The sequence below is a fragment of the Chanodichthys erythropterus genome, chromosome 11 (genome assembly GCF_024489055.1).
Source record: "Chanodichthys erythropterus isolate Z2021 chromosome 11, ASM2448905v1, whole genome shotgun sequence".
Classification (NCBI taxonomy): domain Eukaryota; kingdom Metazoa; phylum Chordata; class Actinopteri; order Cypriniformes; family Xenocyprididae; genus Chanodichthys; species Chanodichthys erythropterus.
Genome location: NC_090231.1, coordinates 10,247,346 through 10,271,034, shown reverse-complemented (window position 1 = coordinate 10,271,034; position 23,689 = coordinate 10,247,346). Strand labels below are relative to the sequence as shown.

Genomic DNA, 23,689 nt, shown 5'->3' with positions numbered 1-23,689 from the left:
AAAAAAAGCTTAATCTAAAAGCATGTATATACAAAAAGCTTTTCATAAATCTGAACCCTTTCAGTGGAATAAATCAGAAAATGAATCAGTTAAAGAAATAATTAAGCCATCATCCTTATGTCATTCCATAAACAAATGATGTTAATTTTTGTGAGTAAATAATGTTTGGTGAACTTGTCCTTTTCTGTAGGAAACACTCTTAATTATGTAAAATAATGGGCTTGTATTACAAATAATAACATTATAGAGTGACTTCACAAGATCTGAACATATGCTTATATTAACAACGCAAATACCTGAATGAAAGTGTAATACACTTCTTTAAATAAGCCTCAATCAATGCAAAGAACAAAATTTGAAACAGCACAGCATTAAAATGCATGTAAAACATTGTTGTGACGCAAGTGTTTAGTCTCTTCTTAGCTCCTCTACTGGCATAGTGAAAAGGTCCGAAAAGAAGCTCCCTTCGTTGTCACCCCCACCGAAAACCAACAGCGTCTGTGGAGCAGACTCTGAAAGTTCCTCCTGTTCATCTATGGATCCCTTTAAAGCAAAGACACTCGTATTAAATAATAATATAATATAATAATGAACCAAAAATACTTTATAAATGGTGTTCATAATGTGATTTTATTTTATTTTTACCTTTCTGCATGTGGTGGGCATGGTAATGATGGAGTGTCCAGCTCGGGGAACAGAATTGAGCTGGGGTAGAATCAGAGATGACCAGCAACTAGTGTCTGGAAAAACAACAACAAAAGAAGTGTAAATAAATAAAAATAATAATAATATTAAAAGCTAGTTGCTTTGAAAGGAATATTCCAGGTTAAATACAATCTTTAAATCTATCAACAGCATTTATAAAATCATGAAAATCAACACACTACAATTCAAAATTTTGAGTGAGATTTCTTTTGAAGAAATAACTTTTATTCAGCGATTTACAATATTTACAATGTTATAAAGATTTTTATTACAAATAAATGCTGTTCTATTGAACTTTCTATTCGTCAGTCCTGAATGTTTCCACAAAAATGTGTTTTCAATAGGGATGCACTGATATGATTTTTGGGGGCCGATACCAATACAGATTTTAACAAACAATTATTGGCCGATACCGATATTTGTCACTTCCTCTTTTATGTGAAATGTAGTCATCAAAATAGATAGCATTTTGATCATGTTTTAAACAAGCAAAGTTAAAAAACACCTGCATTAAAATATACTAGCAGGTTTATTACGGCATCATCAAATAATTTTTAATGAACATGGATTGGATCCATTTAACATTCAGCAGGCCTACATAAAAACAACAGAACAAATGTAAAAATAACACTGCATATTCTTCACTGTATAAATTAAATACATATTAATCATTTATTGTAACAGACTTTGTTGTGATTAATCTTCTAATTTGTTTTTGTATACGTTTCAATATTTTTTGTAAGTTTAAATATGTATAAGATCTCCACCATCTCCTTTACTAAGGCAGGACTCTTATTTTGACGGGTGTTCTAGTCTACGGACTGACAAGGTGTGCAGGCAGTTCTTCAGAGGTATTTTGCAGATTTAAAGTTTGTCAGTTTATTAAGCACCCTGGAAAAGGTATAAGATCTGTATGTGTTTGTTTACTGTTAGTTGTAATAAATGTTTTGTGTAAATCGCTGTATGTGGATGATGCAATAGAGAGAGAGTTTAATGCGCACTTCTTGTGCTCTGTATTGTTTAGCTTTTGTGGTGATTTTTTTGGAGTGAATACACATGTAAATGCATATATCAAAATGAAAACATGAGTTTCCACTCAAATTTAAATCATTCCATTTTTTTATTTAAAACTGTTATTGTGAACATGCACTGTATTTATGATTAGGACTCATAATTAGGATTTAAAGTGGTTTTCCTTCATCTGCCGTCAGTCTCTCAGCTCACCATTGGTGTCGCTAAACTCCTCTGTCTCCAAAATGTTCGTACTCATGGGTCAGATTTTGCGTGGAGGAGCACAAATTTTCCCGTCAAGTTTGTTTTTATAAATCAAAAACGTATGCGTAAATATTTTTGAGCCACTTTGGGGTGTTTTGGAGGAGCAAGTCAGAAAACATTTTCCTCCACCAGAATCACATAGTGACCTGGCCACTGTTTTGGAAGAGGAACAGCTCAAAATCACTCTGGCCACTGTGCAGGACTTGTATCTGTCATTCCCAATATAAAATGATGCTATGTTGGCTCCAAAATGAGGCCCTAATTAAAATTATTGTGGTCTAAAACCAGGTGTTTCAGTTTCATTGTCAATATGTCAATGCCCTGTATGTAAAACGAACAAAAATAGTTAAGTAAATCATAATAATTTTTCATAGTATTACTGTTTTTACTGTACTTTCTGCTCAAATAAATGCAGCCTTGTTGAGCATAAGAGACTTCTACAGAATATTACGTCCCAAAACTTAAGTACTAGTGTATATAGTAGAAACCATAGAGTCCTGGAAATGGAATTGGGGCAAAAAAAAAAAAAAAAAAAAAAAAAAAAAAAATTTAGTCCCACCTGTGTTGAAGATGAATGTATCACTCAGTGCGTTGTTCCCATTGTAGCCGCCATGGATCAGGAAGCTGCAGTCCGAAAGAACCGCACAGCCATGCCAGCTGCGAAACAGTGTGGGACAGAGGTCAAACACTCAATACATCTAGGTTGATGTTACATGATGTGGATCATGTAACCATAAGACAACTGAAATTCTGTTATACATTTAGTTTAGTTGAAAGTATGCTTTTAGGGAACATAATAAACTGTTCTTAGTTTTCAATTTACTACAAGAATAATAGTTTTAAATACCTTCTAGGAGAGGGGGCTGTTCCACTTGTCTTCACAGCAGAAAACTCCATCAAGCCTGAAATAGGATGTGACAATGTGCCATTTTAAGCTGACTACCCCACTTTTTAAAGAGCGCTTCAGTAATTAATGTGTATAACAGCATTATACTAGGTATTACATATGCAGAAAATCTACACAAATCTACGTGGCAGTATAACAGTTTCATATAGAAAACGTGCAGAACAATGGATATATGACACTCCTCTACCATGTACTAGACCATGTCTAATAGGATTTTTTTCCCTCAAACAACAGTACTGAAATTACTTCTACGAGTAGTGAAACACCTCCTTCCACCAGTGGTTGCTTTAACATTTCTTATAGTCCATCATTTTGACGGACAGGGTCATAAAAATTATGTCATAATCTATTACCCGTCATTTTAATTTTCATATTTTAATGATAAGACATTTAATAGCTTTTGTTTTCACTCAAATTTTCATTTTTAATCCAACTTATAGGACAAGGATATAGGCTAGACTATGGATTTATTTATTTATAAAAAGAACAGATGATCCCACATGAGGCAGATGAATATTTGTTTTAGGTTACAACTGTTTGATGAAAATTCACACTCAGCTGCCATGACAGTTTTTGTATGCATGTAGTGTAGATACAATACTGCATAATAGCTAATTAAAATGCATGCTCGCCATCAACTGGACAGGGGTGGGAATTACAGTTACAAATTACAATAAACCCTTAGTGTAATCTCTCATTATATATATATATATATATATATATATATATATATATATATATATATATATATATATATATATATATATATATATATATATATATATATATATATATAAACTTTTTTTCAGAAAAATTCAGATACCACGACCACTGCCTTCAGGTGACTGTACCTATTAAGTTATTCCTTATTTTCCCCAATAAGACATCACACAGTGGGAAACCAAATTAAAATCAAATAATAAGTGTTGAAAAGAATAACAATCCATGTAATGTTTACCAAGGTCTAGCATGAACATGTCATTGAAGCAGACAGGGGTGTCCCAGCCGCCAAACACAAAGATCCTCCCCTGCATCACACATGCTGAGTGCCTGCACAAACGAATCAAAATGTGTTCAAGTCGGAAAGAAAATACTTATATACCACATGCACAGCTGAAAATAGCTTTAAAACATCACTATCACTCATGTAATTAATAAAATCTCTTAAAATGTTGCTTTAAATAACAGTGAACTGCCCTACCCAGAGCGTGGAGCAGGCTTCTCTCCATTGACAATGGGTTGATACCAGATGGCCATATCAGGGTTGAAGATATAGAGGGAGTCACTGCAGCCGTCTGGTTCTGGATGTGGGCGAGGAAACACTCCTCCGAACACAAAGAGCTCTCCCCGAAACATACTGCAGCTGTGGTAAGCCAGAGGAGGCACTTTTCCCTGCGCCTAAAGAGGTAAATGAAATTCAAGAGCTTTTAAGTATATTCAGAGCATACTGACTGATAAAATGAGACCTGCATTTACTATGAACAAGAACAAGATGACATCTATAACACGAAAAACAAATCAGATGTGCGTAGTCATGTGTTGCAGTAATACCGTAGAGGTTTTTTTGAAGATGATTGACAGGTTTTTGTTGTTAATCTTAGAATAAATTGCAGACTAACCTCAACCAAAGTCCAACGCCAGCTTTCTGTGTCTAAGATGTGAACATCATTGAACCATTTCTTATGCTTCGAGCCACCAAACACAAAGATACGCTTAGACTCAGGGTCATAGGTCGCAGTGTGACCAATGCGGGCCTCAGGGGTCGGTCCTTCTGCCAGGGTTTCAGCAGGTACCCAAGAAAGATCCTCTGAAAAACAGTCACCATGAAATCAAGGGGACCATTCTAGTTTGTTTTTTTTCTAAATGGAAACTGCAGTATTTATTATAAAGGATTCATCTGTGACATTTTTATATTCTTGTGCTCTCGTAATCTTTGATCAAAATAACTTCCTCTTCGACTTACGCAGCATGATCTCTTCTCTTATTGTATGTTTATCGCCGTGAGGGCGGGGCCACCTGACTGTCACTCACATGAGATCAAAGCAATAGCAAACCACATTGATCCAGTCAATTCCAGATATAACAAAATCAAGTCCCTACTTACATTTTTCATTTCACTCAGATATACATCACAATAGGGAAGAAAAAACTATTGCAACCTCTGTTTCATGAAGACCCAAAAATGAAAATTCTGTCACAGGGGTGACCATTAAGAGCAGTGTTATATCTAAGACTATCTATTGCAATATCTATACACTCTAAAAACTAATTCAGGGGACCTTCAATCATTACTTAAATATATATATTGCTGTGAAATAAAAAAAAAAAAAATCAAGTTCTGACATGCTGTTAGACTTTTTACTTGTAATTGTTATTTTATTGCGCTTGAATGACACACAAATTATGCCTATTGATTCGATATACTATCATGACTTGTCATAGTTTAACATTTTCAGTTAATCAAAAATGTATTTAATTTTAAGTTCTGTTAATGTAAAACACAATCTGATGACGTGCAAACGTGTTTCATTGTTTTGAGTTGTATGAACACTTCTTTTAATTTAGACGAACTTAAGTTAAGTGAAACTGGGCTGGGATTTATATTTCCCATCATGCTTTGCCCATGGCACTTGAAGGAGAGTAAATGCTAAAATTAAATGTTTTTTTGCACAAGATTAATGGTAAGGGAGATTTAGCAGTAATTAATGTTTTGCTATGCTAATTTAGAAGAGTTTCTGTTAATGTGGGTTTTTGGAGATTTACCATCACGGTGACAAGCGGTGCTTGGTAAGTTCATGTAACTTAGAAATGCGTTATATTGTGTCCAAAAACAGTCTTCACCTTACTTAAAACATTATGTTGGATCAACTCAAATAGTTGCATTCATCTTGACAATTATTAAGTTCATGTTACTTAGAAATGTGTTTTTAATGGGGAAAAAAAAAACATCTTCACCTTACTTAAAACATTATGTTGGATCAACTCAAAATATTGCTTTGAATTAATGAAATTCTCCCAATTGGCTTAAAGGTGCTACAGAGGATGTTTTGTTTTATACATTTTTGCAATATTACTTGAAACTGTCTTTACTAAGTGATAAAAGACTATTTATTAGGTGCACTGAAAGGAATAATATTAATATACATCATCTGTGCATGAGGTAGGGCCTTAAAAACATCAGCCAATCGTTTACGCGATCATCGCGTAAACGATTGGCCCTCTGGCTTGTCAATCACTGCCATGACGTTCATTGTGAGAGACGATCCAGTAACTTTCCACACTCCACAGGCGCCGCATGCAATGTTTTTGTCAGGAGACAGGAGTAACAATTGCAGATAATTATGAGTTACCTGCGGTGAGTCCGACATAATGAATCCACTAACACGACACAGCGAATGCCGGTGGTAAACACTCGTGTTTCAATATTCATGCACGAGTTTTGGGAGGCGTTCCCTCAAAATGAGTTGTGAAGGAGGGGGGGGTTGTTCTTACGCATGCGCTCATTTCAAAAACTCAGTAACAGTCTTTGGTTTCTCAGTCGACAAAAAGATCCTCTGTAGCACCTTTAAATTAAAAATTCTAGTGGAAAACGTTAACTTTTTTTTTGTTGTTGAACCAATGTTTTATTTTTCAGAGTGTAGCAAGTGATAGCAGATCTAGTAAAACAATATCAAAATTACAATTTGACATGGTGAGACAGAAACATGAAATTCCTACCTGTGCACAGTTTCCAGATGGGGTCTTTACAGAACTGCATTCTGGATCCTTGTCCTCCAATCAAAATGGCTGTCTGAGGATCAATGGGACAGAGAGTCTGACCCCAGCGACCTGACGGCTTGTCTAATGGAGCTGGAAAATAAATATTACCAAACATAAAATAACTATCATAACACATTATTAACATGCTCTGCAATGAAAAAAATCTCACTCACCAGTCTGTGAGGGGGTTTTGGCTTGCTTGCCTTTAGCTTTGTGACTCTGAGAACTGGAAGTTGCAGTCTGTTCCTCCTTTTGCGAGAACAGTCGTGTTTGACCTCCACGAGGATTGTTCTTGCCCCGTCTGTGAGGTGTTGCCTTTTCTGAGGCGTTAGGACAGATGTTCTCCTTTCCTCTCCCTTCATCAATTTCTTCATCCTCCTCTCCCTGAGACCGCTTCCTCTTGCCTGGACATTCCCTTAATGCCGGTGCTGTGGAGTTGCACTAAAAACAATGAATTGGAAGAAACCACTGCGGGTAAGTACCGGCAAACACAGAGCGAATCTAACTTAAGCAAGTCAAAGTAGGTGCAACAGGCTAAACTCACCTCTGGAGTGCATTCCATCTGTGAAACAGTCAACATTGGATCCAAGAAATCACTAGTACCCTTTGGAAAAAGGACATCGGGTAAGTTTGTTGCCGCAATGCAGAGGTGCAGATAGAGTATCATATTAAAGAATATCATATTAAATGCTGGATGGATTGTGTTGATAAATGACATGCAATTCATTTTAAAACGTACTGTATGATGGAGAAAATGCTGTATTACTGTTTCTACAAATAAAGCTGCATCTGATTATGCTATGTTAGCTACTTGACAAAATAGTGTTTTTCTCTGAGGCATGGTAAAGCATGGTACTCGCAAAAAAAATAAATAAAAAAAAAATCAAGAAAATTAGATTTAAACAGTAAGACTAAACTTGTTGAGCTATATAACAACAATTAGTTTTCTGTCTATAAATATATCAAAACAGCTGTTCCCTTGTCTATTAAAACATGTAATATTTTAAAGCGTCTTTGGTGTTTCTATAGTTTCTACAAAATAAAACCTGAAACCGAGGGTAACGCGGGTATGACGCAATAGACAGGCGACTCCTCACACGTCCCGGAGCCTTGGTTAAAATTGCAATTTCCTCACAATTTACAAATAGTTGGAAATATTTGGGATATTGTAAGTACTCAAGTGAACAAAATATATAACACTGGCCTAGTGGTTTTTAGATATTTTACTGCAAAAATATTACATATTGCACCTTTAAGATCAATATGGATAGGGTGATTTGTCATTTCATGCAGTCTGAGCTTAAATCTTTTTACAATTTCTTACCCCACTGAGTTTTACAGTTAAGGTTGCTCCATTGGACCAGACTCCATCTTCACCAGCTTCCCATGACAGACATCTGAGATGGAAGGTTTAGTAAGGGGTTAAAGGTTACAAGTAAACATATTAGATTAATTTAACGCAAGCAGTACACTTACTTATTGAATGGTGTTAGTTTCCCCATACTAATGGGTATGTTTCTCTCATCAGCAAGTTCCACAGAGATTGCATCTCGCTTTCCCCAGTCTCCTCTGGAGAAGAGAACCATCAGCTGAACACTGGGCTGGATCTCAACTGAGCTCTGCCAGCCATCACGCCTGCTGTGGACAATACATGATGAAGAATACAAACAACTTATTGAAAGGACACCGCGTTAACATATAGTAACCGAGACACGTAGCTTCAGTAACTTACAGTTGATATTGTGCAAGAAATTCAAGAGGCGGGAGACAGAAAGCATTGCACTGTCAACGCGTGCATGACTCCAATCATTGCTTAATAATAATAATAATAATAAACCACATCAAGCTATCTGAATACATTTCATGCACCATTTGAATAACTGGAAGGATGCGCAGCTTGAGTTGCATTCAAATAATTTTAAGTAACGTTAGAGAGCCCAATGCATTTCCAAAGTTTGTTTATCTCAGTCCGCTTTACCTTAAGATCTGCTGTGGTGGTTCATCTACTCCAAATATCGCATAAACACCAAAGTCCTCCATTTGAACGCTTTTAAGTTGGCACTCTCCAACAGAACAACAATTTGCGAAACTCCTATAAGCAAAACGGTGTCTCCCGCCGACTTGATGCACAATAAATATAAATTCCGCGCCAGCGCCACTACTTTTCGTTCACGAAGCGCGGTGATTGGATGAGAGGGCGGAGACGTAATGCTATCGACCAATCCTATGGAAGAAGCAACCGTTTTCCTGTTGTTGCAATATTGATTGATAGGTCAAGTCAGCCAATGGATGAGTGACTTTATAACAGGCGGGATGCATGTTTGTCAGGGGGGAGGAACATTCTTGTGTTGGTCAATATGGTTTGGTTATCGATGAAGATAATCAGAAAGTGAGACCCAGTTAAATTGTTGTTTATTATATATTTTAAATAAACCCTTCTATTGGTATTTTTTATATTCACATATAATCGTACTAAAAAAAATAAATTAAAAAAGACAACAAAAGGTTTAATTTGTATGACAGACTAGAGGGCTGTCAAAAAAGCTCAACTAACCACATAAATCGAAACACTGCCCGCTGGTGACACCTGCTGGTCAAATATATGTAAATGCCAAGAAAATATCTTAAAGGATTAGTTCACTTTCAAATTAAATCTTTTCCTGATAATTTCTTCACCCCCATGTCATCCAAGATGTTCATGTCTTTCTTTTTTTAGTCGAAAAGAAATTAAGGTTTTTGATGAAAACATTCCAGGATTTTTCTCCTTATAGTGGACTTCAATGAAGCCCAAACGGTTGAAGGTCAAAATTACAGTTTCATTTCAGCTTCTAAAACGTTCTAAATGATCCCAGACAAGGAATAAGGGTCTTATCTAGAGAAGCCATTGCTCATTTTCTTTAAAAAATTATAAATAAATTAATAAATAATATAAGTTTTAACCATAAATGCTCATCTTGAACTAGCTCTCTTCTTCTTCTTCTTCTTCTCTATTTGAATTCCAGCAATGTAGACACTGCTAAGTGTATTACTGCCCTCTACAGGTAAAAGTTTTAACTAATTGTTATATACTTGCACTAGCATATTGTATATGACAATTTAGTTAAAACTTAGACCTGGGGAGGGCAGTAATACACTTAGTAATGTCTACACTGTCGGAATTCAAATAGAGAAGAAGAAGAGAGCTAGTTCAAGATGAGCATTTATGGTTAAAACTTATAAAATAAAAAACATAAAAAAATAAAAAAGAGCGATGGTTTCTCTAGATAAGAATCTGGGATCGCTGTAAACTGTAATTTTGAACTTCAACCGTTTGGAGGCCATTGAAGTTCACTATATGGAGAAAAATCCTGGAATGTTTTCATCAAAAACCTTAATTTCTTTTCGACTGAAGAAAGAAAGACATGAACATCTTGGATGATATGGTGAGTGAGTAAATTATCAGTAAAATTTAATTTGAAAGTGAACTAATCCTTTAACTGTTTTATAATTTGCACAGCCTTTTACATAACGTACAGGTGCATCTCAATAAATTACAATATCATGAAAAAGTTTTTTTTTTGTAATTTAATTCAAAAAGTAAAACTTAAATATATTCTAGATTTATTAGACATAAAGTAAATTATTTCCAGACTTTTTTGTTTTCATTTTGATGATGACAGCTTGCTGCTCATCAAAATAAAAATAAAAAATCAGTATCTCAATTTATTAGAATATTTAATTTCACGTTCTATTAAATTACCATTCTCAGGGTATAAATACTGGGTTTATGTCAGTAATCCCAGCAGCAGTCATGGGAAAGTCTGCTGACTTGACAGTTGTCCAGAAGACGATCATCAAGACCCTCTACAATGAGGGTAAGCGACAGAGGGTCATTGCTGAAAGAGCTGGCTGTTCGCAGAGTGCTGTGCCAAAGCATATTCATGGAAAGTTGACTGGAAGGAAAAAGTGTGGTAGGAAAAGGTGCACAAGTAAAAGGAATTCACAGGCTTGAGAAGATTGTCAGGCAAAGCCGATTTAAGAACTTAGGAAAGCTTCAAAAGGAGTGGACTGAAGTCAGTGCATCAAGAGCCACCACACACAGACGTCTTCAGGAAATGAGGAACTGTCACATTCCACGTACCAAGCCAATTCTGTACCAAAGACAACTTCAAAGCGTCTTACCTGGGTTAAGGAGAAGAAGAACTGGACTGTTGCTCAGCGGTCCAAAGTCCTCTTTTCAGATGAAAGTACATTTTGCATTTCATTTAGATATCAAGGTCCCAGAGTCTAGAGGAAGAGTGGAGAGGCACAGAAACCATGTTGCTTGAAGTCCAGTGTGAAGTTTCCACAGTCAGTGATGATTTGGGCTGCCATGTCATCTGCTGGTGTTGGTCCACTGTGTTTTCTGAAGTCCACAGTCAACGCAGCCATCTACCAGGAAATTTTAGAGCACTTCATGCTTCCTTCTGCTGACAAGCTTTATGGAGATTCTGATTTCATTTTCCAGCAGGATTTGGCACCTGCCCACACTGCCAAATGTACCAAAAGCTGGTTCAATGACCATGATGTTACTGTGCTTGATTGGCCAGCAAACTCACCTGACCTGAACCCCAAAGAGAATCTATGGGATATTGTCGAGAGGAAGATGACAGGCACCAGACCCAACAATGCAGATGACCTGAAGGCCGTTATCAAAGCAACCTGGGCTTCCATTACACCTGAGCAGTGCCACAGGCTGATCGCCTCCATGCCACGCTGCACTGATGCAGTAATTCATGCAAAAGGAGGCCCAACCAAGTATTGAGTGCACAGAAATGAACATATTTTTCAGAAGCCTGACATTTCTGTTTTAAATATCCTTTTTTTATTGATCTTATAAAGTATTCTAATTTATTGAGATAGTGAATTGGTGGGTTTTTGTTAAATGTGAGTCAAAATCATCACAATTAAAAGAACCAAAGACTTAAAGTTCTTCAGTCTGTGTGCATTGAATTTATTTAACACCTGAGTTCCACGATTTGAGTTGAATTACTGAAATAAATTAACTTTTCCACAACATTATAATTTATTGTGATGCACCTGTAGTTTCTTAAACTTTACAGAGGTTTCATATAAGGCTTTGATATGATTTTAACCATCATCATTAGGCCTATATTACTTGTGTTTAATACCTCAATCCAATTTTAATTCCCTTTTGTTAACAACTTTTTATTTTAGTGTAAAGGGTCTAACTTAGAGCTGTATTTTACACAGAGCTGTCAACAAAGCAAGTGACATTTTTACTTTTTCGGTTTTTAAAAATATTTCTAAAAATGTAGCTTTTCATGTATAAAATGCGTTTGTATTGTGTATGTTTAACATTTTTACTACAAAAAAAAAAAATGCGTTGGAAATTGTTTATCCTGTACTGTACTCACGCTTTTACTCGATGTCGCCGTCACGTGACTCAAGCAGGCCGCTCCCAAAAAATTAGCTCAACCTTGCAGGTGAACGAGCTGCTGATCAATTAATTCGACAATTCAGGTATAGTTAAACATACATCGCAGCTAAGGTGTCAGTTTATGTATTATGTATTACACTCTAGCTCATCTTACTTCTTGTATATTTTTTATAAACGCAATTTGATATTAGTATCCCGTTATCAGTCACATTGGTCAGCTAAAATTAGGCACTTAGCTAAGATAAACATATCATATTTCAGTCCCATAACGTACAATCATGTTTTAAAACCAACATGTTTTGTGTTGTGTATTAATATGATCACAAATAGGTCCATCAAAACTGCATAACATCACAGCAGATGATGGCAAACCACGGTGTCAGTGCAGAGGGGAAACGACTTCCCCGAATGGCTGCCACTCTTATGATGCGCTTTGCTCCGGAGAGGGAGCCCACCTTTGGCCTCCACAGGGCCAGTCTCAGGCCTCTTGCCCCTAACAGCGAGTTTGAAGAGTCTCCGTCTACTGGAGAAGAGAGTCAAACCACCAACCCAGAGTTATGTCACTTTGCTGATATAGAGGAACCCTCTGCTGAAGCCCACCATACCCTAGATCTCCCGTCATTGGAGTCTTCGCCACAAGTGGAGGACCTGGACTCTGGCCCAGAGTCCCCTTCTGTATGGAGCCTGAGTAGTATTATAGGAGCCGAAACAACCCTAGAAGGGCTGGAAGACACCACAGACGGCGCTCACAGGAGGGACCAGAGAACTGGAGGTATACTGACTGATTTTCATTATGTTTTGTTTCAGATGTTTCTTTACTATTACTGTTTTCTCAAAATCTTGCTCTTTCAGTGAAGTTCACGGACTGGCACAAAGACCGCGTAACAGCAGTGTGTGCTGAACGTTTTGGCAAGCTGCTTAGAGAATGCCCTGAGTACCACAGGACTAAGAGCTGTTTTGCTGCTTTTGTACTGGAGAGAGGTGAGATGCTCTGACAACCTCTGTGTTTTGAAACAAGACCACTCTTTGTTCATGACTAGTGTTCGAAATCGCCCCCTCATTCACTATTCCCTGCATTACTCCACTAATATAGTCCACTTGAAGGAGTGAATGAAAACGAGTGAGCGAATTCGGACACAGTGTGCGCCGGAAAGGCTCCCGCTTTTGTATAGTTTGTGCTTGTTGTTTAATAATCGTTTGAAACTTAACAAACTAGCAGCTCCAGTAGTAATGAAAAGATTTCTCTTGAACTCTGTCTCTGGAAACTAGCATGTATAAACCTTAATTAAGCAATTTAAAGGTGCAACATGTAATATTTTTGCAGTAAAATATCCAAAAACCACTAGGCCAGTGTTATATGTTTTGTTCACCTGAGTTCTTACAATATCCCAAATGTTTCCAACTGTTTGTAAATCATGAGAAAATTGCAATTTTAACCAAGGCTCCGGGACGTGTGAGGAGTCGCCTGTCAATTGTGTCATACCCGCGTTACCCTCGGTTTCAGGTTTTATTTTGTAGAAACCATGGAAACACCAAAGATGCTTTAATATTTTTAGTTTTAACAGACAAGGGAACAACTGTTTTGATATATTTATAGACAGAAAACTAATTGTTGTTATATAGCTCAACAAGTTTAGTCTTATTGTCTTATCTTATTATCAAATTTTCTTGATTTTTGCGAGTACCATGCTTTACCATGCCTCAGAGAAAAACACTATTTTGTCAAGTAGCTAACATAATAGCATAATCAGATGCAGCTTTATTTGTAGTAACAGTAATACAGCATTTTCTCCATCATACAATACGTTTTAAAATGATTTGCATGCCATTTATCAACACAATCCATCCAGCATTTAATGACATTTTAAAATCGATCTATCTTACTGCAGTGTGTAACAGTGTCTCACAGCAGCCGCCGAGCGAACGCACAGAGTAACGTTATAACGTCATTTTCAACACTCTCAAATGTATCTAATATGATAAACAGAGCTGTGTTACCTCATACTCATGACCGGAAAAGCGGAAGCGGCGCCAGCGACTGTCATAATAAAAGTCCCGCTGCTCGTGAGGCAAGTGTTGCGCATTCGCTCCAGCGGTCTCGTTCAGCTCCCACAACACTCGTTCCTGCTCTGCTTCACACTACAGTAACGTTAGTAATCGCATCCATGAACATGATTTCTTCCCGAGTCCTATCCCGATTGTTTCCACCGGCTGTGATGTGAAGACCACATGTCCCAAGATTCCACGCTCAAACTTGGCTACGCCTTTGTTTTGAATAGGCCTCTAGCGACCTCTAGCGGACAGAAATCATACATATTGCACCTTTTATAATCAATTAAAAAGGAATTTATACATGTATGATATTACTTTGATCATACATTGGATCAGCAGTTTGGAAAATGGATGGTAGGATGACTCACCTGCGGCGGCATCTTCTGGTGAGACACAGAGATTCATTTGGCATGACCCTTACAGTGCATCATGGGTATTCTCTATAATGATTGCACTCAATAACGCCCACTATGGTTTCGGACACCACTACAAATGGCAGTCCCCTCAAATAGTGCCCTATTTAAGGATATAGGGGGTGATTTTAGACGCAGCCTAAGACTCAACAGTTATTTTTTGTTGGGCCAGTAGGATATAGATTTACAAGTAGATTTCTACTTGTACTGCTAATTTTTTCACTGGCCCCAAAATAACAAGAATAATAAATTAAAATATATTTATGAATTTATCTATTTCTCAGTTTAAATGTGTAGTCTTTTCATTTATCATATAATATTTATTCTAAAACTATATTTTATAATTTTAATCAAAGAAAAAAATACTACCTACTGATGAGCAGTTCACAAACAAATTTCACAAACCAAAATTACAAGGCATAGTGCATGTGCATGAATAAAACCATTATGCTTTGTATATGTGTGTGAATTGTGTACCAAAAAAACTTTCCTGAGGCGTTTTTTTATGGTTAAATATGTTTTTATTGTGTGTGTCAGAGGTACGTGACACGGATACACAGCAGTGTGAGCAATATCAAGTGGTAGCTCTGGGATCAGGTCAGAACTGCTGCAGTGGTTGGCTTGCTTACACAGGATCTGTCGTCCATGACTGCCACGCCATTGTCATCGCCCGCAGAGCCCTCAAAAGGTGCAAAGATTTTAAGCAGCATAGATGCAAATGGAGAGAGACAAAGAGCAGGACTATTTCATATATGTGTGTTTGTGTATATGTATGTATGATCTTGTGGTAAAACATTATGTAAATGGTATTTATTGAGTGTATTTGTCCAATATTAGGCATGTCAAATCTCCGTTAATAATATAATATATTAAGGAGATAATATATTAAGGATATAGATGTGTTTGCTTTCCTGTCTGGTGTCACAGGTACTTGTACAAGCAGCTCCTGCTGTTCTACAGTGCTGATCCAGAGCTGAAGCAGCGCTCAATATTGGAAAGTGTTCCATCTGAACGACTGCTTCAGCTAAAACCATGCATGTACCTTCACCTGTACACTAACAAAACCCCCAAAGGAGCAGCTCAGAGCATAGTTTTGTAAGTAAAATTTTAATATACAATGCTAGCATACATTCTGTAGATCCTCCAGGACAGGGATGGGCAACTTTGGACACTATCCTGCATAGTGTGGCTTCAACCCTATTCAAACACAACTGGACAAAGCTAATCAATGTCTTTAGGATCACTAGAAAGCTATGGGCAGGTGAGTTTTTATTAGAGTTAGAGCTAAACTCTGCAGGATAGTGGCTCCACCGGAACGAAGTTGCCCATCCCTGCTCTAGGATCTGAGTTTGACATCCCTGCGTTAGACCAGTGGTTTTCAACCCTGCACTAACATGCTGACAAGTTGAATCAGGGTGGGTTTGATACGGGAGACATCTAAACCATGCAGTGCTGGGGGTACTCCAGGACCAGGGTTGGGAACCACTGCATTATCCACCTTTTTCCTACACCCCATGACACTTTGATCAATGAAATCAGCGAAAGGTTCGCTCTAAAAACTGAATAACAATCATTTTTTAAAAACTGGGTACAATGAGATGACATTATTCTACTCATCCATCGAATGTTAAAAGTGTATAACCATTAAAAATTACTACAACAGACCATGAATAACCTAATAATGTGAATCACACAATTATGTGAAATATCACTGTAGTAATATATGTCTGTATTGTACGTTGCCTTAATCACTAGTACATTGAGTGATAATAAAGTGATTTCTGCCATTTTGACAGAAACACTGCTAATAGAGATTAGAAGTGAAAAGGGGAGACAATTAAATTTTAAAGCATCCGTGTGAAAACAAAACTGGAAAGGGACATGATGATTTTGACATGATGATAATGCATTCCAGTGAATTATTTGTGGGATACAGTATAGTCCAAAAGTTTGGAACCACTAAGATTTTTAATGTTTTTAAAAGAAGTTTCGTCTGCTCACCAAGGCTACATTTATTTAATTAAAAATACAGTAAAAAACAGTAATATTGTGAAAAATTATTACAATTTAAAATAACTGAGTACTATTTAAATATATTTGACAAAGTAATTTATTCCTGTGATGACAAAGCTGAATTTTCAGCATTGTTACTCCAGTCTTCAGTGTCACATGATCCTTCAGAAATCATTCTAATATGCTGATTTGCTGCTCAAGAAACATTTATGATTATTTTCAATGTTTTTTTTTCAGGATTCCTTGATGAATAGAAAGTTCAAAAGAACAGCATTTATCTGAAACACAAAGCTTCTGTAGCATTATACACTACCGTTCAAAAGTTTGGGGTCAGTAAGAATTTTTATTTTTTTGAAAAGAAATGAAAGAAATTAATACTTTTATTCAGCAAGGATGCATTAAATCAATCAAAAGTGGCAGTAACGACATTTATAATGTTACAAAAGATTAGATTTCAGATAAACACTGTTCTTTTGAACTTTCTATTCATCAAATAATCCTGAAAACAAATATTGTACACAAATATTTTGTACAATTGTACACATTAAATGTTTCTTGAGCAGCAGATCAGCATATTAGAATGATTTCTGAAGGATCATGTGACACTGAAGACTGGAGTAATGATGCTGAAAATTCAGCTTTGCCATCACAGGAATAAATTACTTTGTGAAATATATTCAAATAGAAAACAGTTATTTTAAATTGTAATAATATTTCACAATATTACTGTTTTTTACTGTATTTTTAATTAAATAAATGTAGCCTTGGTGAGCAGATGAAACTTCTTTTAAAAACATTAAAAATCTTAGTGGTTCCAAACCTTTGGACTGTATTGTACATCATAAATTAAATCAGGAGAGCAGACCACAAATACACAGTATATGTTGTATTTCTTCATACTGTTACAGCAGCATTTCACAGGAAAAAATAGAAAATAATCAGGAGGAAAAGAATGCAGCCACTGAAAAGAACTATAGATATTCGTGTTATACTATACCATGTCATATTAAAAACCAAGCATTACGTTATTCTTCTGACATCTGCAGTAGAACATTTTACAGCTCATTCAGATTATTTGTAGTGCAACCTTATGATTTGAAAACATTTCATTCTTTTTGAGTGGAATTTGCCCAAACTTCCCATAATCTAAATCGCAGTAGGCTCGTTAGGAAAAAGGTGGATGCAATAATGCAGGGGTTCTCAGCTCTGGCCCTCAAGGTCCACAGTCCTACGGAGTTCAGCCCTAAAACACACCTGAGTACGCCTATCAAGGTCTTCAGGATTTCTAGACAACTAGTGTGTTGGAGCAGGGTTGGAACTAAACTACAGGGCTGTGGCCCACCAGAAGCTGAGTTAATCTTTGTTAAAGGGTTAGTTCACTCAAAAATGATAATTCTGTCAAAAATTACTCACCCTTATGACGTTCCACACCCATAAGACCTTTGTTCATCTTCTGAACACAACTTAAGATATTTTTGATGTAATCTAAGAGACATGATTACTTTATAGACAGCAATATAATCAACACTTTCAAGGTCCAGAAAGGTACTAAAGACATCGTTAAAACAGTCGACGTGACTACAGTGGTTCAACCTTAATTTTATGAAGTGACGAGAATACTTTTTGTGTGCAAAAACAAAACAAAAATAAATTTATTCAACAGCATCTTCTCTTCTGTGTCATTCTCAGTTTGTTTACGTCCAGTGTTTCCAGGTTCTACGTCAGAATGCAGACTCATTATTGGCCGGTTCCTGCGTCAGCATCACACGCTTGAGTGTGCACTTTGACCAATACTGAGCTGGTGTTCGGACATAAACACGGAAGCCTTCATTGTGCTTACTGTGTCAACTGCATAAGGATAATGACAGGGTATTATTAAATACAGTTATTTTTGTTTTGTTTTTGCACACAAAAGTATTCTCGTCGCTTCATAAAATTAAGGTTGAACCACTGTAGTCACGTCGACTGTTTTAACGATGTCTTTAGTACCTTTCTGGACCTTGAAAGTGTTGATTATATTGCTGTCAATGGACTAGACATAAACCTCTCGAATTTCATCTAAAATATCTTAATTTGTGTTCCGATGATAAACAAAGGTTTTACGGGTGTCGAACGACATGAGGGTGAGTAATAAATGACAATTTTCATTTTTGGGTGAACTAACCCTTTAATGTATACATCACCTACCTTTTAAAACCTAAAATAAGTGAAATCTGCATGTATCCTTTCACAGAAAGTCTGAAAGCAGTGCTTACACCACTCTGAAGCTGCAGTGCCATGCTAAAGGTTCTCTCATACCTGCTGCTTTCGTGCTTCCAAGCGTGTGGGGTGCACGTATCTGTTGCATGTCCGACAGTGCCAAACTCACCCGTTGGACTGTCACTGGCGTGCAGGGGGCACTACTGAGTCATTTTATTAACCCAGTCTACATTACCAGCATTGTACTTGGTAAGCTGTGCATATTTGCAAGTGACTGAGTGTTAACAAATATGCTAATTGGATCATGATTGAAACTATGGGACAGAGATCTGCAGTATCAGCTTCTGTCTTGTTCTGTAAGTTTTGTGTGGTTCACTTTGCTTTTGTCAAGTACCACATCTCACAGAAGCTGCTCTGACCGCACATTGAGTAGTCAGTTTCCACTTGTTTAGATGCTTCTTCATTAAAGGTGCTAAAGAGGATGTTTTGTTTTATACATTTTTGCAATATTACTTGAAACTAGGGCTGGGCGATATATCGCATGCGATTGTCACGCGCATTTCGTCAGTAAAGCCGGTTTTTAATAGACAAAGCGGCATTTAATAGACATATCTGCGATATGAACGCGATATTGCGTAGCTTGTCGGTGAACTACGGCTGTCTATTAAATGCCGCTCCATTTGTAAGCAGGTGATGGCGATTTAGCGGTAATCAGGGAACCGGCTTTACTGACGAAATGCACGTGACAATCGCATGCGATATATCGCCCAGCCCTACTTGAAACTGTCTTTATTAATATTATTCCTTTCAGTGCACCTAATAAATAGTCTTTTATCACTTAGTATACATCATCTGTGCACGAGGTAGGGCCTTAAAAACATCAGCCAATCGTTTACGCGATGATTGGCCCTCTGGCTTGTCAATCACTGCCGTGACGTTCCTTGTGAGAGACGAGCGGCTGCACGCTCCAGTAACTTTCCACACTCCACAGGCGCCGCATGCAATGTTTTTGTCAGGAGACAGGAGTAACAACTGCAGATTATGAGTTACCTGCAGTGAGTCCGACATAATGAATCCACTAACACGATTTTGGGAAGCGTTCCCTCGAAAGGAGGTTGTTCTTACGCATGCGCTCATTTCAAAAACTCACTAACAGTCTTTGGTTTCTCAGTCGACGAAAAGATCCTCTTTATCACCTTTAATAAACTGTAGGAATTAGGAAACATTCATTTGAAGATGTGAAAAGACTGAAGAATCAACACAATATCATGAGAATGAATTGCAATATATTGATACATGATTGCATTAGAGATTTTATAGACAGACATCTTTGTGTGTATATTCCATATTCATAGATGAAATCCTAGCAATCAGAAGAATGGCTGTACTTATTAACCTTTTCTCCACTTGTTGTCTAGGTGATTCCCGACACTGCTCAGAGAAAGTGTCTGAAATCATCAACAATCGTCTGGGCACTGGCTGGAATAATGCTCTGCCTCCTCCATTCAAACAAACCACCATCTTCTTCTTGAGTGGAGAGAGTGTGGGGCCTGTTGAGACCACCGAATACTGCAAAGACCTTAGTGTCAACTGGTGTTTGGGAGACTCCAGTATTGAGATTCTGGACAGCACCACTGGCTATGCAATCAACAAGTCAGTCATACTTGATAAACTAGCTAATGACTTATAGAATTAGTTCACTTTCAAATAAAATTTACTCACCCCCATGTCATCCAAGATGTTCATGTCTCTCGTTTTTCAGTTGAAAAGAAATGAAGGTTTTTGATGAAAACATTCCAGGATTATTCTCCTTATAGTGGACTCAATGGCCTCCAAACAGTTGAAGGTCAAAATGACAGATTCAGTGCAGCTTCAAAGGGCTTTAAACAATACCAGACGAGGAATAAGGGTCTAATCTAGCGAAAACAATTGGTCATTTTCAAATGTAACCATTGAAGTCCACTATAAGGAGAATAATCCTGGAATGTTTTCATCAAAAACCTTCATTTCTTTTCGACTGAAGAAAGAAGGACATGGACATCTTGGATGACATGGGGGTGAGTAAATTATCAGTAAAATTTTATTTGAAAGTGGACTAATCCTTTAAGCAGAAGTTTATTGCTTATATTGGGTTAGACTATTGTAAGTATGTGCACCATTTGAGGAGCTGACCACCCTGTGTTTGTCACAATAGAGCAAAACATTTGGTGTCTGGAAATAAAAATCCCATTTATTTTTTTCCATAGAAAAATTTATTTAGTATAAGTCATGTTGTTTCAACATAATTAAAAGAAATCTTGTTTAATCGCTGATAATAATACCTGATTATTTTGTGAATATTGCTGTTTTTGTACCATTTATACACTATAGTTTGCTTTTTAACCGTTCTATCTCTCTATTTAACAGTGCAATCTGTTTAAATATGAATTCCTATTCCTTTACTCTCACACTCAGTTAATTTATTGCGTTTCATATTGCCTTTATATCACCCTTTTAAATTTTCTCTCCCAGTTCTCCATTTGTAAGCGGTCCCGGATCGTCAAGCAGACTTTGTAAAAGAGCGTTGTACTTCTGCTTCAGAAAAGTCTCAGCACTGGCAGGCCACCATGACTTCTTGTCATTCACCACCTATCGCAATGCTAAAGTATGTGTATATAGTTTTGTATGGATAATAATATCCACTTGCATGTGAGTTTGAGTTCATTAGTTAAAACTGCAGTTGCATGCACATAAATGTGCACAAATCTGCTGCTGTAAACTGCTAATCTGTTTTATATTCCATTTAGATGGCTGCCCAGATGTATCAGGAGACCAAGACTCAAGTCAATGTGCAGTTCTTGGCCAACAATGCTGGACCTTGGAACTCCAAACACTTGGTAGATTGCTTCAGTCGCTAAATGAGAGCTTGAACAACCCTTGAAATACATTTAGGTTCCCAGATGTTCAACAAATTGGCACCCTTTGCTTTTGGATGTTCATTGATGTTTGAAAACACATGTTCATATTTAAGTTCTTAGTTCATTATCAGGTAGCTATAAGGCATGTAAGCCCACTTCAACTGAAAAAAAAAAAAGTTCTAAAAAGTATACACCAGGTATTTTAACTTTGAAGTTATTTATGTGTGTGCTTGTTTTACTTTTGCAGTGTTACTTGGATTCTGTGATTTGGTGTTTTGTTTATTTGGTAAGAAAGATGGATGAGACTTTAAGTTTGACTTACCTACACAGAAATATTATAGCACTTGTAAGGCTCAGGCCTTTCATGTTTATTCCCATTCATAATTTGTGATAAATTAAACAATAAAAACATTGTGAAAATGACTGATCATATTAGAGTATTGGTCTGTCAGGAACCAGTAACACCACTGACAAATTTCAAGATTAAAATATATATATATATATATAAATAAATATATATATATTTAAAAGTAATAGCACTGATCATACAATTACTTAATAAATCATTGTATTGATAATAAAAACACAGCAGATTAACAATCTACTCAGGGTGTCCGCGGGTCCTTAAAAAGTCTAAAATATACTTTTCCTAATAAAAGGCCTTTAAAAGCCTTAAAATGTCTTACATTCAGATTCGATAGGTCTTAAATATTTTTCGTTACATTACCGCAAAAATGTTTTATGTAATGTTTTATGTTTTCTCATACGTCACCGACGGAATGGTCCAGCGCTGTGCAAAGATGCAGGGCAAAGATGTAGGAATATCTGATCAGAGCTGTACAAGGACACACATTTTTAAATAAATCTGCTGTGGCAAAGCTACTGCTAGTGATTTTCGGTTCTGGAAATCCATATATCCTTTGCTGAAACAAACTCGTCATGGAGAGCGCAGCTCATGGTTGCTTAGTAACGGCAGACGCTACCGCAGTGCCCGAGCGCTTTGGAAAGCGGCGCCGACGCGTTTTCCATGCGTTTTTTATGGACGCGACATATGAACGGTCCCTAAAAGAGTTCAAATGGAAACACACAGAAACGTGTTCGGTAACTTTTTTATGAATGGTGGTATTAAATTTATAATTTGCAGCGGCTGTGATGTAATTATATAAATATAATAGTCTGACGCGTTGCTTGCTTGCTGTAGCGGTGCTGTGTTTTCATTTTCGATTAACTGTAAATTATGCTTTGTTTGTGACGTTTAAATTTGCATTTGGGAACGCATTATAAGTCATTAGAATCGTATATAATTCAAATAAATGCTGTTCATTGAACTTCCTATTTTTCAAAGAAAACTAACAAATATCACCATTTCCACAAAAATATGAAGCAGCACAACAGTTTTCAACACTGATAATAATCAGAAATGTTTATTGAGCATCAAATCAAATTGTAATGATTTCTGAAGTATCATGTGACACTGAAGACGAGTAATGATGTTGAAAATGATCACAGGAATAAATTACTTTTTATAATATATTTTTTATAAAGTATAGAAAACTTTTTATTTGTAAGAATATTTCACAATGTTGCTGTTTTTACTGTATTTTTGATCAAATAAATGCAGCCCTGGTGAGCAGAATTATTTTAAAATCAATAGTTGTTTCCAAACATTTCGTAGGTACTTTAAAAATAATTCTATTTATACATCTAATATATTATATTTTATTAATTATTATCATCATTATTAAATGCTGCTTTTTATTTTTACAGAACAATAGTATGTATTATTACAATATATGACATATCTTTTAATGTGATAAAATATATATTTTTTAAAAAAGGTGCCGGGGCGTGGTTCTAGCTGATCACATATAGCTATATAATGTGTGTGTGTTTCCATCACAGATTTGGTCTTAAATTTCATGTGAGGTGGTATTAAAAAGGTCTTAAATTTAACTTGTTCATATCTTGGCTATATTATAAAGACATCATATTTAATAATGGTATAAGATATGTTAATTTCGTTTCAGTGTATTACACTATAAAAGGCGTT

At 36.5% G+C, this 23,689-nt stretch overlaps 2 protein-coding genes across 4 annotated transcripts; one reads left to right on the top strand and one right to left on the bottom strand.

Moving 5' to 3' along the window:
• Positions 1 to 19: 19 nt before the first annotated feature.
• Positions 20 to 8,784, bottom strand: krcp (kelch repeat-containing protein). 3 transcript variants are annotated; one of them, XM_067400706.1, is made up of 13 exons: positions 8,625 to 8,784; positions 8,123 to 8,284; positions 7,971 to 8,043; positions 7,191 to 7,250; positions 6,820 to 7,087; positions 6,605 to 6,736; positions 4,507 to 4,694; positions 4,089 to 4,285; positions 3,846 to 3,937; positions 2,828 to 2,882; positions 2,540 to 2,637; positions 646 to 740; positions 20 to 543 (listed from the first exon to the last, which is right to left on the bottom strand). In XM_067400706.1, the coding sequence occupies exons 1-13, from the start codon at positions 8,684 to 8,686 to the stop codon at positions 409 to 411; spliced, it is 1,617 nt and encodes a 538-aa protein (XP_067256807.1). In that variant the 5' UTR covers positions 8,687 to 8,784; the 3' UTR covers positions 20 to 408. The 3 variants fall into 3 exon arrangements, with proteins under 3 accessions (XP_067256807.1, XP_067256808.1, XP_067256809.1); XM_067400707.1 differs by having other exon boundaries at positions 8,123 to 8,281; positions 8,625 to 8,779; XM_067400708.1 differs by lacking the exon at positions 8,625 to 8,784 and adding an exon at positions 8,379 to 8,598.
• Positions 8,785 to 12,428: 3,644 nt separating this feature from the next.
• On the top strand, positions 12,429 to 21,707 carry adad2 (adenosine deaminase domain containing 2). Its single transcript, XM_067402355.1, has 8 exons — positions 12,429 to 12,837; positions 12,918 to 13,046; positions 15,068 to 15,218; positions 15,458 to 15,625; positions 18,777 to 18,991; positions 20,161 to 20,395; positions 21,254 to 21,386; positions 21,529 to 21,707. Exons 1-8 carry the CDS (start codon positions 12,429 to 12,431, stop codon positions 21,637 to 21,639), a joined length of 1,551 nt encoding a protein of 516 aa, XP_067258456.1. The 3' UTR covers positions 21,640 to 21,707.
• The last annotated feature ends 1,982 nt before the right edge of the window (positions 21,708 to 23,689 follow it).